This window comes from Heloderma suspectum, chromosome 3, assembly GCF_057233095.1.
Source record: "Heloderma suspectum isolate Gila_16-S chromosome 3, 16-S_ref, whole genome shotgun sequence".
Classification (NCBI taxonomy): domain Eukaryota; kingdom Metazoa; phylum Chordata; class Lepidosauria; order Squamata; family Helodermatidae; genus Heloderma; species Heloderma suspectum.
The window spans coordinates 182,483,131-182,495,807 of NC_139460.1; the positions used below are offsets into that span (position 1 = coordinate 182,483,131).

General features: G+C 43.9%; 1 protein-coding gene across 2 annotated transcripts in view; it reads right to left on the reverse strand.

The window, feature by feature from the left end:
• The window catches only part of LOC146350507 (broad substrate specificity ATP-binding cassette transporter ABCG2-like), an 83,463-nt gene that overhangs the window by 37,028 nt on the left and 33,758 nt on the right, over positions 1-12,677 (reverse strand). For both annotated transcript variants that reach the window (XM_084845139.1, XM_084845138.1), the window contains one exon: positions 1,881-1,970. In XM_084845139.1, the coding sequence (XP_084701265.1) occupies positions 1,881-1,970 (90 nt within the window). The remainder of the gene's footprint in view (positions 1-1,880; positions 1,971-12,677) is intronic.

Here is a 12,677-nt window from a genome sequence, read left to right on the forward strand (position 1 = left end):
AGAGCTTGGAATGGTCATTTTGAATAGTTTCCTTTTGGGGTGTGGAGTTGCTTTAGATAAGGCAGTAATGCTGAGGTGGTTTTGCATAGTATTCCCTCCCACCTAGCCAGCCACTACCTCTTCTCCTAGCCCACCTTGCAGGGTCGTTGGGAAGCCAGAATAAGGGGGAAGAGCAACAACAGCGTGGGGAAGCAAGCTGGGTCTAATGAAGAAAGTGTCTCCTGTGAAGCAGTCACCTGGGGAAGCAGGGGGCTGCTAGGGATGGCTTGGTGCACTGACTGTATACAAGTCTGTTTGTGGATTTCTTACTTCTGTAATTGGGAACCCGGAAATCGGTATATTCTTCGAACTCTGTAGTGCAAGCAATATACTGCATTTAATTTCATCATGCACTGACATATCTAGCAGAGGAAGACCAGCAGCGCCAGCACCCTCAGGGTAAGCCACCGAGAAGACTCTCTCTCCCTCGGAGGAAGGAGGGGATCAGCTCCCATAGCCCACTATCCAGATCACTTCCAACTTCACTCCTGTTGTGGAGGAGTGGAGGGATAGGGCGGAGCCATCAATCATGTTACAGGAACCAATGATCAGCGGAGGGGAGGGGGTATGGAGCCAGCAGCCCCCTTCTGTCCTGATTGTTCCATGCAGCTTGGCCCAGCCATGAAAAGATATAATGCGGAGGGACACACTATGAGAGATGCCCTGTATACAAGGCCAGTCTAAATCCCGGAAAGAATCAGGAATCAAAAGGAACGGTTTGTAGTGGAATGAAATGCCATGTGTGAAGAGAGCCTTAGATTCAGTGGCTGGAACTGGTACACGTCAGGGATAGGGACATATATGCGTTGCACAGGGCAGGCATGGGCAATACGGTGCCTGTGGGCTCCAATGTACCCTTGGATACCTTTCTTGGTGCCCGCCAAGGTGCCTTACCCCTCCCGCTTAAAAAAAATTAACACATTTTCTTCCCAGCAGCTGGGATCATTAATTGCCCCTCAATTCCTGCATGGCAATTCTGGGGTGGAGGTGGGGAACTCTCTAATTACAGGTTTACTTTCCATTTTTCTTTCTTTCCTAGTGTGTGTGCCACTTTGCGATATAAAAAAACAACCATCAATCGAAGCCCTCTGCCCATGAGAACTGGAACTGACATCAAGGCCATACATTACTAATCCTCCAGCTGTGTTTACAGGAAGTAACAAAAGAAGTAGAACCTGCAAGCAGTATTTTTTTTTAAGAAGAATTTGCTGAACAGGTCTGAGTTCTGAGTAAAAATTATAGAAGGATCTTGGCCATGGGGAACAGGCATTGCTACCATTTAAAATTCCACTTCTATAGGATCCTAGAAAAGCAATGACTTGGCAGCACTAAATGGCTTTGTTGTGAAAACAACCACTGTTGCTCACATTATTGGGAGCATTCTTTGCACTCTCGTCAGTTTCTGTCTCCCCTTCCCAGGGGCTGGGTGGCAACTCTGCCTCCTACAAGAATAAGCATACAAGACTATGGCCACAAAATTCCCTTCAAATAGAGAATTAAATGTCAGGGAAAAGGTTCTAGCAGACCTGTCTTTCCAAAATGCTATGTTTCTGTGTGCAGTGATCTTTTTCTTTTTGTATGGAGGAGCAGTCAATTATGTGGCCCCCAGCTGCACTCAGAATTGGTACAACCCAATTTTATCACCTCACACAGAACTAGGCCTAAGGTTCTGCATTTGCACCAGTGCCATTTCAGAGCAAGAAAAGAATAGAAAGCAAGCAAGGACTTATTTCAAGGAAATCATATGCCACAGGTTCACCAGCTATTTCAGCCAGCCCTCCTTCCAAATTCATCTGCCTCCACCTGCCCCCTATTTCTTTGTGAGGAGATCTGATACTTACATAAATAATTTCTTATCCCTGATGAACAGTTCAATGGCTGACACACTGGAGAAACAGTGGTTTGTGATGATAAAGAACAAAGATCCAACTCTGAAAGAATAAACCAAAACGAAGTCAACAACCTTCATTAACTATTTATTTATTTATTTATTTATTTATTTATTGCATTTATACCCCGCCTTTCTCCCTCTCGCAAGGAACTCAAGGCGGCTTACATTATCCTCCTCCTCACCGTTGTATCCTCACAACAACAACCCTGTGAGGTAGGTTGGGCTGAGAGTCTGTGACTGGCCCAAAGTCACCCAGTGAGCTTCCATGGCCAAGTGGGGACTAGAACCCGGATCTCCCGGCTCCCAGTCCGTCACTCTCACCACTACACTACACTGGCTCTCCAACTGTTTTGTATTGAACTGTTATATAGTCAAAATGAAATCAACTAGTTTCCTTAACTATCAAAACTTTATACAGAATCATGGAATCTGTTATATAACAGGCCTACGTATTTTCCTTATAGCTTGGAATACACTCTCCAGCAGGCACAAGTGGTATAGGTATGACACAGGGGTTCATCACATGGAGCTTTTATCCTGCTATTGAGATGGCCCTCTCTCGGAAGTTTGTGAGCTCTTTAAATGACACTGTTACCCTCCAGGGTGTCTCCCGCCATTTCTTCCAGCCTATCTCGAGTTTTCCCCAAACGCAAAAAATGTGGTATTTTTTCCGGTCCACGGAGCAGGAGCGCCATGACCTCACTGTAAAATTCTCCAATAGCGGAAGAAACCGCTGTGTCTGCCTGCTGTGGGTGTTTGTTTTCAGTTGTTGGGGGCACGGTCAGGATGAGATTTGACAGATGCGAGGGCTAGAATCACCTGCTGATTGCATCTCCTGCCTCTGCATTTCTCAACTGGAGGGAGAAGACGGTAAAATGCCTCCCTGCAACAAAGGGAGACACATCTGATGCCGCATCCCACCAAGCTCAGAAGCAACATCGCTCAGAAGCAATGTCCTCTGTTTCAGAGCACCCTATTAAGTTCAGTGGGGCTTACTCCCAAGTAAGTGTGCTGAGGGTTGCAGACTTACAAGGTGATCTTATGTCTACTCAGGAGTAAGTTCCATTGCATTCAATGCAGCTTACTTCCACATAAGTGTGCCAAGGGTTGCAGACTTACAGCACAATCTTACATTTTATGTCTACTCAGAAGTCAGAGGTTTCCTGGGGCTGTGAGCAGAAGTTAAGCTATGAAAACAAGACCCCCCCACCCCGCTGCTTTGCACACATGCCAGGGAGGAAGGAAGGCACTCCCTCAGTTGAAAGCATATGACTGCCATGTAAAGAAGCCCTTCCTAATCCTGCAAAGAAATCGAAAGCAGGAAGCTCTGGAAAGGATATAGGTTTTTTGCTTAATGCAGAGACACCCACAGTGTGGCTTCTTAAAGCAGGAGTCCCCTGCGTGTGTGTGTGTGTGGGGGGGGAGGAATTTCTACACCATCCTAAAATCCTACATTTAAAACGGGGCTCTCTGCTTCCCTTTTAAATGCAGGATCACCACTGACTCCCTTTACGTGTGCTTCCTTCCCCCCCCTTTTGCCCTCTTTCTTCCTGTATCTGAGTCTTCCGTTATCTTTCATTGATCTCGCTTCTCTTCTTGCCGCTTTAACTTTTTTCACAGAGGAAATTAAAGCGGAAAACAATGGAGTAATTTGATAGCTCATTATCTGCAATCTATTTAAAAATGGAACAAAGAGCATTTAGTGCAGGAGGGTCATGGCAGGGTCACGGCATCATGTAAAGAGCCCGCAAACTTCCATGAAGGAGCAATCTCAATTGCAGGATAAAAGCTCCATATGATGAAGCCCAGAGAGAGAGAGAGGGAGAGGGAGAGGGAGAAGGGGCTGGGAAGGGAGAGAAAAAGAGCAAGGCTAGGAGCTGGGAGGAAGAAGAAATAGCGAGATAAGGGGGTGAGAATGAAAGAGTAATGCTAGGAGGGAAGGGGAAATAGCAAGGCAAAGGGGTAGAGGGCAGAGAAAGAGTGAGATAAAGGGATTTGGAGGAGGCTAGCAGCTGGGAGTGGAGAGAGAGAGAGGGAGAGGAAGTGGGAGAGTAAAGGGGAAAGGTCTGTTTGGGCAGAAGATTGGGTGAGCCCAGGAAGCAATACATTCCTTCTCTCCCAGCTCATCAGTGGCAGATTCAGAACAGAAGGAAAACCTGGCAACCTAATGTTTTTCAAGTTTTTAAAGCACCAAAAATAAATTTTGAAGGTGGCAGGGACTGGAGAGCTTTGTAGTCACCATTGGAGGTCCCCACAGGTATCATAGCACCCACAGGTGCTATGTTGGGGACCTCTGTCTTAAAGTATCATTTCAAGAACTGTTCAAAAACCTATTGGCCATTCTTTTAAACCCATCAACAATCCAAGCCCGGACTTCCGGTCAGAGCCAATGTCGCCCTACAGCATTCTGCGGAGCCTCTGCGAGACGCTATCTCAAACAGCTTTTTAAAAGTTTGAAAAACCTTTTTATCTCTCCCCTGGAATTAAAAGGGGAGACAAAGAGAGCATCTGGATGAAGTCTTGGAAGATTAGTCCTCTATGCGAAGCAGCAGTAGGGCTGGATTCCAAGACCAGCCTGCCAGAGCTTAATCATCACTCAAAGTTGTTTTGAAACTCCTATCTAATTAGGAGAAATCAGGGCTGATGTGCTCCATTGTAGTTTATGGATTAAGAAATACCAACAATATCTGAGGAAAGGTTTAAGAAATACTAACAATATTTGAGGACCTGCAAGATCTGTTTGAAGAGAAGGATGGCTACATCAAGGAGAAAAAAAGTAATTGGATCTCCCCCCTCTCCCCCCCCCCCGCACCTCCTCTGGCAAAGGAGCCAAGAACTGAAGTTACTCGCTCTGATAAAAACTCTGTCTTCGCAATTTGCTGAACAGGCTAAGAAGTTGGATACAATTCAAAATTCCATCACCGCCCTGCAAGGGGCTGTGGATTCAATCAACACTTCTTGGCAAAAAAAAGGAGGTGAAGGTTAATGAGCTGGAAGATCAAGTTGCAACAAATGAAACTGTGTCACAAGCTTTTTTCGACAATTTCTCTGTCAGAATCTCTCAACTGGAGGCTTTTATGCGCAGGGCAAATGTATGTATCATTGGTATTAAAGATCTACCTAGTGATGTAAATTTGTCTACTTTTGTAGATAAGCTTTTGCATGAGATACTCCCTGTGCCATCTGATTATTTACTTGATATTGAGCAGGCATTCCATGTGCCAAATGCCAAAGGGACTAGTTATATGATTATAGTCCAATTTGCAAGAATCTCCACAAAAAAATTATATCCTGAGTTTGGCAAGAGGGGGCGGAAATCTTTTTTGGAAACAAGATAAAATAATGTTATTTCCAGATTACACCAAAGAAGTTGCTGATAAAAGAAGGCAATTTATCAAGGCGAAAAATCTGGCAAAACAAATGAACTTACAATATCACTTAAAATATCTTGCTACATTTAGCATTTCTTCTGATGGTCAGATGAAGAAGTTTCTAAATCACGAAATGGCAGAGGCATGGCTAAATAGAAAAATGCATGAGATTTCTGTCCCAGCCCCATGAACTGAAATCTACAAACATGCTTTGTTAACTGGCCATGTTTTGTCTGTAAGATTTAGGCTAGGCCAGAGATAATTGCTCATATATAAATCTGTCCTTTTTCTCTCATTTTCTTTTTCCTCTTTTTTTAAAATCCTTTCTCTTTAAAATGGATATGATATATTGTACTTAAATCTATTGTTTGAGGGTGTATAGAAATGTGCAAACTCATTTATATATCTAGTACAAAATACATTAGTGATTGCTGTAAGGTTGTTTTTATTATGTAATATTATAAAACCTATTAATGATTTGTTATTATTATTTATCCTTTTTAATTTCCTTCCTTATTATTATTATTATCATCATCATCATCATCATCATTATGAGACTGGTTAGTAAGATTTTTGGCTGGTTAAATTGTTAAGCTTTATAAATATATGTTAACTGAAGGGCAATATATGGTTACTGGAAACGAATTGTAGGCCTGCTTCCTTGCTATAAGATTGATGATAGAATATTGAAATGTAAGGCTGATTATCTATGCTGTATTGAATTGTAATATTGCCAATGTTATAGGTATAATTCTTAAGTAGAATGGGATTTGAAGTTGGTGTGGAATGGATTTTTTCCCTCCTTCTTCTGTTTTCTTTCTCTTTCTTTTTCTCCTTTTTGTTATTGCTGTGTCCTAATACTGTATTGTTGAGAAACTGTAGTTACTGATTAGGTTGTTGGTACTGTTTATAATTGAGGAAAACAATAGAATGGGAAAGACTAGAGATCTTTTCAAGAAAATCGGAGATATCAAGGGAACGTTTTGTGCAAAGACGGGCATGATAAAGGACAAAGAAGGCAGGGACCTAACAGAAGCAGACGAGATTAAGAAGAGGTGGAAAGAATACACAGAAGAACTATACAGGAAAGATCTGAATGTCCCTGATAGCCATGATACTGCGGTCACTGAATGGAGCCGGACATCCTCGAGAGTGAAGTCATCCTAGCAGGTGAAGTCAAGTGGGCCTTAGGAAGCATTAGTAACAACAAAGCTAGCGGAGATGACAGTATTCCAGCTGAGCTATTTAAAATCCTAAAAGATGATGCTGTTAAAGTGCTGCACTCAATATGCCAACAAATTTGGAACACTCAACAGTGGCCACAAGACTGGAAAAGGTCAGTTTACATTCCAATTCCAAAGAAGGGCAATGCCAAAGAGTGTTCAAAAAAAGGTAAAGGTGTCCCCAACCAGTCGTGTCCGACTCTAGGGTGCGGTGCTCATCCCCGTTTCTAAGCCGAAGAGCCAGCACTGTCCGAAGACGCTTCCGTGGTCACGTGGCCGGCATGACTGAATACCGAGGTGCACGGAATGCTGTCACCTTTCCCGCCGAGGCGGTACCTATTTATCTACTTGCAATTTCTTGCTTTCAAACTGCTAGGTTGGCAGGAGCTGGGACTGAAGACGGGAGCTCACGCCGTCAGGCAACACTCGGGTCTTGAACTGCTGACCTGCTGACCTTCCAGTCTGCAGTTGAGCGTCTTAACCACTAAGCCACCGTACAATTGTGCTCATTTCACATGCCAGCAAGGTTATGCTCAGAATCCTACAAGCTAGGCTTCAGCAGTATGTGAACCAAGAACTACCGGAAGTACAAGCGCAGTTTCAAAGAGGCAGAGGAACTAGAGATCAAATCGCCAACATTCGCTGGATCATAGAGAAAGCAAGAGGATTCCAGAAAAACGTCTATTTCTGCTTCATTGACTATGCTAAAGCCTTTGATTGTGTGGATCATAACAAACTGTGGCAAATTCTTAAAGAGATGGGAGTACCAGACCACCTTACCTGTCTCCTGAGAAACCTGTACGAGGGTCAAGAAGCAACAGTAAGAACCGGACATGGAACAACCGATTGGTTCAAAATTGGGAAAGGAGTATGACAAGGCTGCATATTGTCACCCTGCTTATTTACCTTATATGCAGAGTACATCATGAGAAACGCCGGGTTAGATGAATCACAGCTCGGAATTAAGATTGCCGGGAGAATTATCAACAACCTCAGGTACGCAGACGATGCCACCCTAATGGCAGAAAGGGAAGAGGTCTAAAGAGCCTCTTGTTGAGGGTGAAAGTGGAGAGTGCAAAGCTGGTTTGAAACTCAACATTAAAAGAACTAAGATCATGGGATCTGGCCCCATCACTTCCTGGCATATAGAAGGAGAAGAAATGGAAGCAGTGACAGATTTTACTTTCTTGGGCTCCAAGATCACCACAGATGGTGACTGTAGCCATGAAATTAAAAGACACTTGCTCCTTGGGAGGAAATCTATGGCCAACCTAGACAGCATAGTAAGAAGCAGAGACATCACCTTGCCGACAAAGGTCCGTCTAATCAAAGCTATGGTTTTCCCAGTAGTAATGTATGGCTGTGAGAGCTGGACTATAAGGAAGGCTGAGCGCCGAAGAATTGATGCTTTATTATGTGGTGCTGGAGAAGACTCTTACGAGTCCCCTGGACCGCAAGGAGGTCCAATCAGTCAATCCTAAAGGAAATCAACCCTGACTGCTCATTGGAAGGACAGATACTGAAGCTCAAATATTTTGGCCACCTAATGCGAAGAGAAAAGTCACTGGAAAAGACCCTGATGCCGGGAAAGATTGAAGGCAAAAGGAGAAGGGGACGGCAGAGGATGAGATGGCTAGATAGCATCACCGATGCAATGAATATGAACTTGAGCACACTCCGGGAGAGAGCGGAGGACAGGAAGGCCTGGTGTGCTATGGTCCATGGGGTCAAGAAGAGTCAGACACAACTTAGCGACTGAACAACAACAAAAACTGTTTATTTCATTTAAAAAGATAAAAATAGAATTAAAAATATTTTTTTAAAAAACGAAAAAAAAAAACCAATCTAAGCCTGTAATTATATGACATACAGGTGCGTTTGTTCTAACTCAAAAAGGAACATAGCAGCAGAGCTGAAGATGTTAAATGAAAAAGCATAGTAACAAGGAATATGGGTAAAGGAAGCCCTGTAAAACAGATCTGTTCATATCCTGTGCCAAAAACTCCCAAAATGTTGTGCTTATTTAATTTATTGTAAGCACTACAAATTCAAGTATATGTATTTTAAACCAATACGCGTTGTTTGCATGCTTTATCCTGAAACTAGAATTGTATGCAGATTTTTGGATTTTATTTTTTGCAAGGGATAGTATGGTAGAAGGAAAATGCGGAGGAGCACGTGTTAAGGGAGACATGTGACTAGAGTCCATCAAAATACAGAGGTATCCATCCAGTACAGAGAAACACCATTCCCTGAATACAGGAATCTTTTGCAGATATTACCTTAATTTTCAGAGGGGCTTTGAAGGATAGAAACAGACTTGTTTTGAAAGGTGACATTTCCAGGAATTAACGTAGCCTTTGTGTAGTTGGCTGGGGGCATGCCATTTTCCTGGGTCTTACACATGGAAGGGGCCAGATCTATATTGACAACAGTACATTCCAGATGAAGAAACTGACATTGGTACAGGGTGTAAAAAGAAAGAAGAGAGGGTCTCAAATGGACATTCAGATCCCAGGCCACGCAAGAGTTTTACAGAGGGCCTGATCCATATGTCAGTCCATGTAAAAATCTGCACATGTGGAATCGACAAACAGCACTACCTATTAAGGGCAAAGTAAAAGACAGTTTGCATGACAAAACTATCTTGATACAACCTGTCCAATCCTTTGTAACAGTGTGTTTCCACTTGTCAGCCTAACTCCCCTTGACTTACCTTCTCTGAAAACATTCTTATGCTGGTGGCTGCAGTTGCAAAGTTTAAGATCCTAAAAAGTGTAGTACAAGGATTACTTGGAAGTCAGCACTTCAACCTGCCTTCTGAAGCTGCAGGCCAGGGTGTTTACTTATGAGTAGGCACTAGATGTACATAGCCAATGGCCAGATTTGCTGCAGCATTTCATTGCAGGCAATCTAACCTTCTTTGTGGGACATGTTTTTCCATATCACACACACCTGAAGTGAACCACTAATACAGAATTCTACTGGGGATATAGCGTGAGGTGCACTGGTTGCTCCTGAGATGTATATACCCTGGTGTCAGGAATACACCCTAAAACAGCAGCGTTGAACCTCTTTCAGACAGAGGGCCAAATCAGATTCCGGAGGAGCTCTTGGGGACCGCATTCCAGTGGTGGGTGGGGTGAAAGGGGCAGGGCCAAAATACCCCCAATACTGGCATATTTTAACTTAAACATCTTACTACCAGTAACTAAGTGTCAGGAAAGGCATTTCAACCTTTTAGAATGGGAAAAACTGCACAAAAGCCAGGAAACCACCAAACTATCAGCAGTCAGGAAAAAGGGGGCATGGTCATCTGGGGAAACATGGAGGGCTAGGTTGGGGCCCTAGGCGGGCTCGATTTGGCCTGCAGGCCAGAGGTTCAACACCCCCTGCCCTAAAATGTGGGAGACCTGCACAAAAGGGAATTCTGAAGTACATGCAACTGAAACATTCCAGACATGCTTGTTTGGCTGGAGACTTTTTATATGGGGAACATAGGAACAAAGGAAGTTGCCTTATACTGAGTCAGATCCTTGGTCCATCCAGCCCAGTATTGCTGACACTGACTGGCAGCAGCAGCTCACCAGCGTTTCAGGCAGGATTTTTTCCTAGCCCTCCCTGGAGATGCTGGGGATTGAACCTGGGGCCTTCTGCATGCAATTGGCAAGAAACACCATGCATGCTTCCAGACTAGGCCTTTATTCTGCAGTCGGCATGCTCTATTTAGGGTGGGTGCGTTCCAGGCATTGACATCTTCTGCTTGTAATCCTCTCATGTTTTCCCACCACTTCTCCCATCTTTTTCCTTATTACAGACAAAATAAGTATATCTGCAACTAATCTTGATTTCTATCTGCAAACTCCATGTTCAGAGGCAGTTTGCAACTGAATACTAGTTGTTGGGGAACAGCAAAGGAGAGGGTGTTGCCTTCGTGTCCCACTTGTGGCCTTCCAGTTTGCATCCAGTTGACCGCTGTGAGAAACAGGATGCAGCACTAGATAGGCCTTTGGCCTGGCCTTGTGTTCCTGCAATCTCTCTCCAGTGGCCTGTGTTTCCATATGAAGGCTGAATCGTGGAAGCTTGGGTTGGGACTTCAGGGATGAGAAATCTCTTACCCATGGGCCGATAAGGCCTGCAGGGGGTCCCCAACTGGCCTGCTCCCTCTTCCCAGGCAAGGAAAATCTCTGATCTCCAATCAGCTGATTAGCAGCTGATTGGAGGTAAGAGATTTTACCTGCTCTGGGCCCCTGTGTCCCATCTATACTTTTTCTTTTTCCAAAAAAGGGGAAAAGGGAAAATTGCACAATGCCTTCTGATTTGTAGCACTTGGAGTCCTCCATCTGGAATAACCCTGTGTAAAGGAATTGATTACAAAGATCTTCCTCTGATAAGAAGCTGGATGGAGATTGAAACACGTTGGACCTTTCAGAATCGCTTGACCCAGTTTTTTTTTTTTTTACTTTTTGCTCTAAGTTACTTGAGCCTGACCTTCTTGGAGTATAGCTCCCTCAAAGCAGTCTTCACTGGTTGTTGCTGAAGTCAAGAAAACAGCTTAAATGGGCCATCAACATGATTCAGAAATACCCTTCACTTCATGATTACGCTCCAGTATTTACACATAGTTGCCACACTACCACAAAGTTACTTCACAGCTGGGGCATGGAAACTGTAGGAAATGAGGTATGAATTCATATAACATCTTCAGTCACAATGAAAACTACATCTGTTGCGCTGAGGCATAGTTACATATTTATCAATATATATGATAGCAGAGCGCACCAGCAATGGCACTCAGCTTCTAAATGGCAGAGAGAGAAGAGGAAAGAAACAGCTCTGGGAAGTAATATCACATGACAAAGCAGTAAGAAGAGCACAGGGGGAAGCAACTTGCCTACAGAGGTAAAAGGAGAAAGATGTGTTGCAATGACTACATTGTGGAGGTGAACAGGGTGGGGTGGGGGGAAGCTGGGGTAGAGGTGACCTGGAGAACAAGCTTCTAAGAACGACTTCACACCAATATTGAAATGTTATTAAGTTTGTTTTAAAACACTGCAAACTCAAATAAATAAGTCAGAAGCAGGCTTGCATTTTTAACCACTTTCCCAGATAATAAAGAATTTTGCTATAAGAAAAAAAAATCAAGTTACTCAGGGATACCATTTTGGGAGTGTGTCTTTCTCCCTCTCCCCTTCTCACCCTCATCACCCCCTGTGTTTCATGCCACGTGTACTTATGTTCTGAGAACTGGTGTGGTGTGGCTAAATACATATCAACTATAGATTAGGAAGGGCCCAGTTCAACTCTGACCTCTCTCACAAACAGACTAGGTAGCCTCAGTCACCTCCCTCTTGGTGGGCTCCCTCTTAGCCTCAGTACCCATCACCCTCTGGGTTCAGATGATTGCAGGGGCGTTGGTTCTTTCCCCACCTCTGCACGTGCCGGTAATGTGACCACGTGCGACCAAGATTTACATAATTATCCATGATGCGGCATGTGTCATCCGAACCCGGCGTGCAGCATGGCAGGGGTAGCTTTGTACCCACGCTACTAACCCATGACTTGCAGTAGGAGTTGTGGGGTGGGTAGGAAGGTGACTGGGTTCATACACTGGGTTCGTACAATATGGCAACCCATGCTATATTGCAGGTAATTATGTAAATTGTGGTTGCATGACCGGCATGCGTGGGGGTGGGGAAAGAACCAACAAGGGGTTCTTTCACCCCCATGATCATCCAAACACAGCCAATAAGACTGACACACATCATTTTGTAATCTTTACAGCCACCTTGTAAGGTATGTGAAATGTTATATCACTATATAAATCCTAACTATCATTATCATCATTATCCATAGCTGTTGTAGGTATAAAAGGGACCATAACAAATGTTCTTAAAATACTCTGCTTTTTTTGCATTTTAATTTGAATATTCTCAAAAGCAGGCCATTGAACATTCACAACAATCTTCCCCCCTCCTACCTTCTCCAAGCTATGAAATAATGCCTCTACTTAGGACACAGAGCCCGCCTTTTTAGATACATTGATTTGTTGGTATTTGTTCTCATTTCTGAGGCAGGGGGTGGCAGTTGCCAAGGCCCCAGTGCCCCAGAAGGGCTCACTGCTGACTGGAGTGTCCTGCTACCACTCCTTAC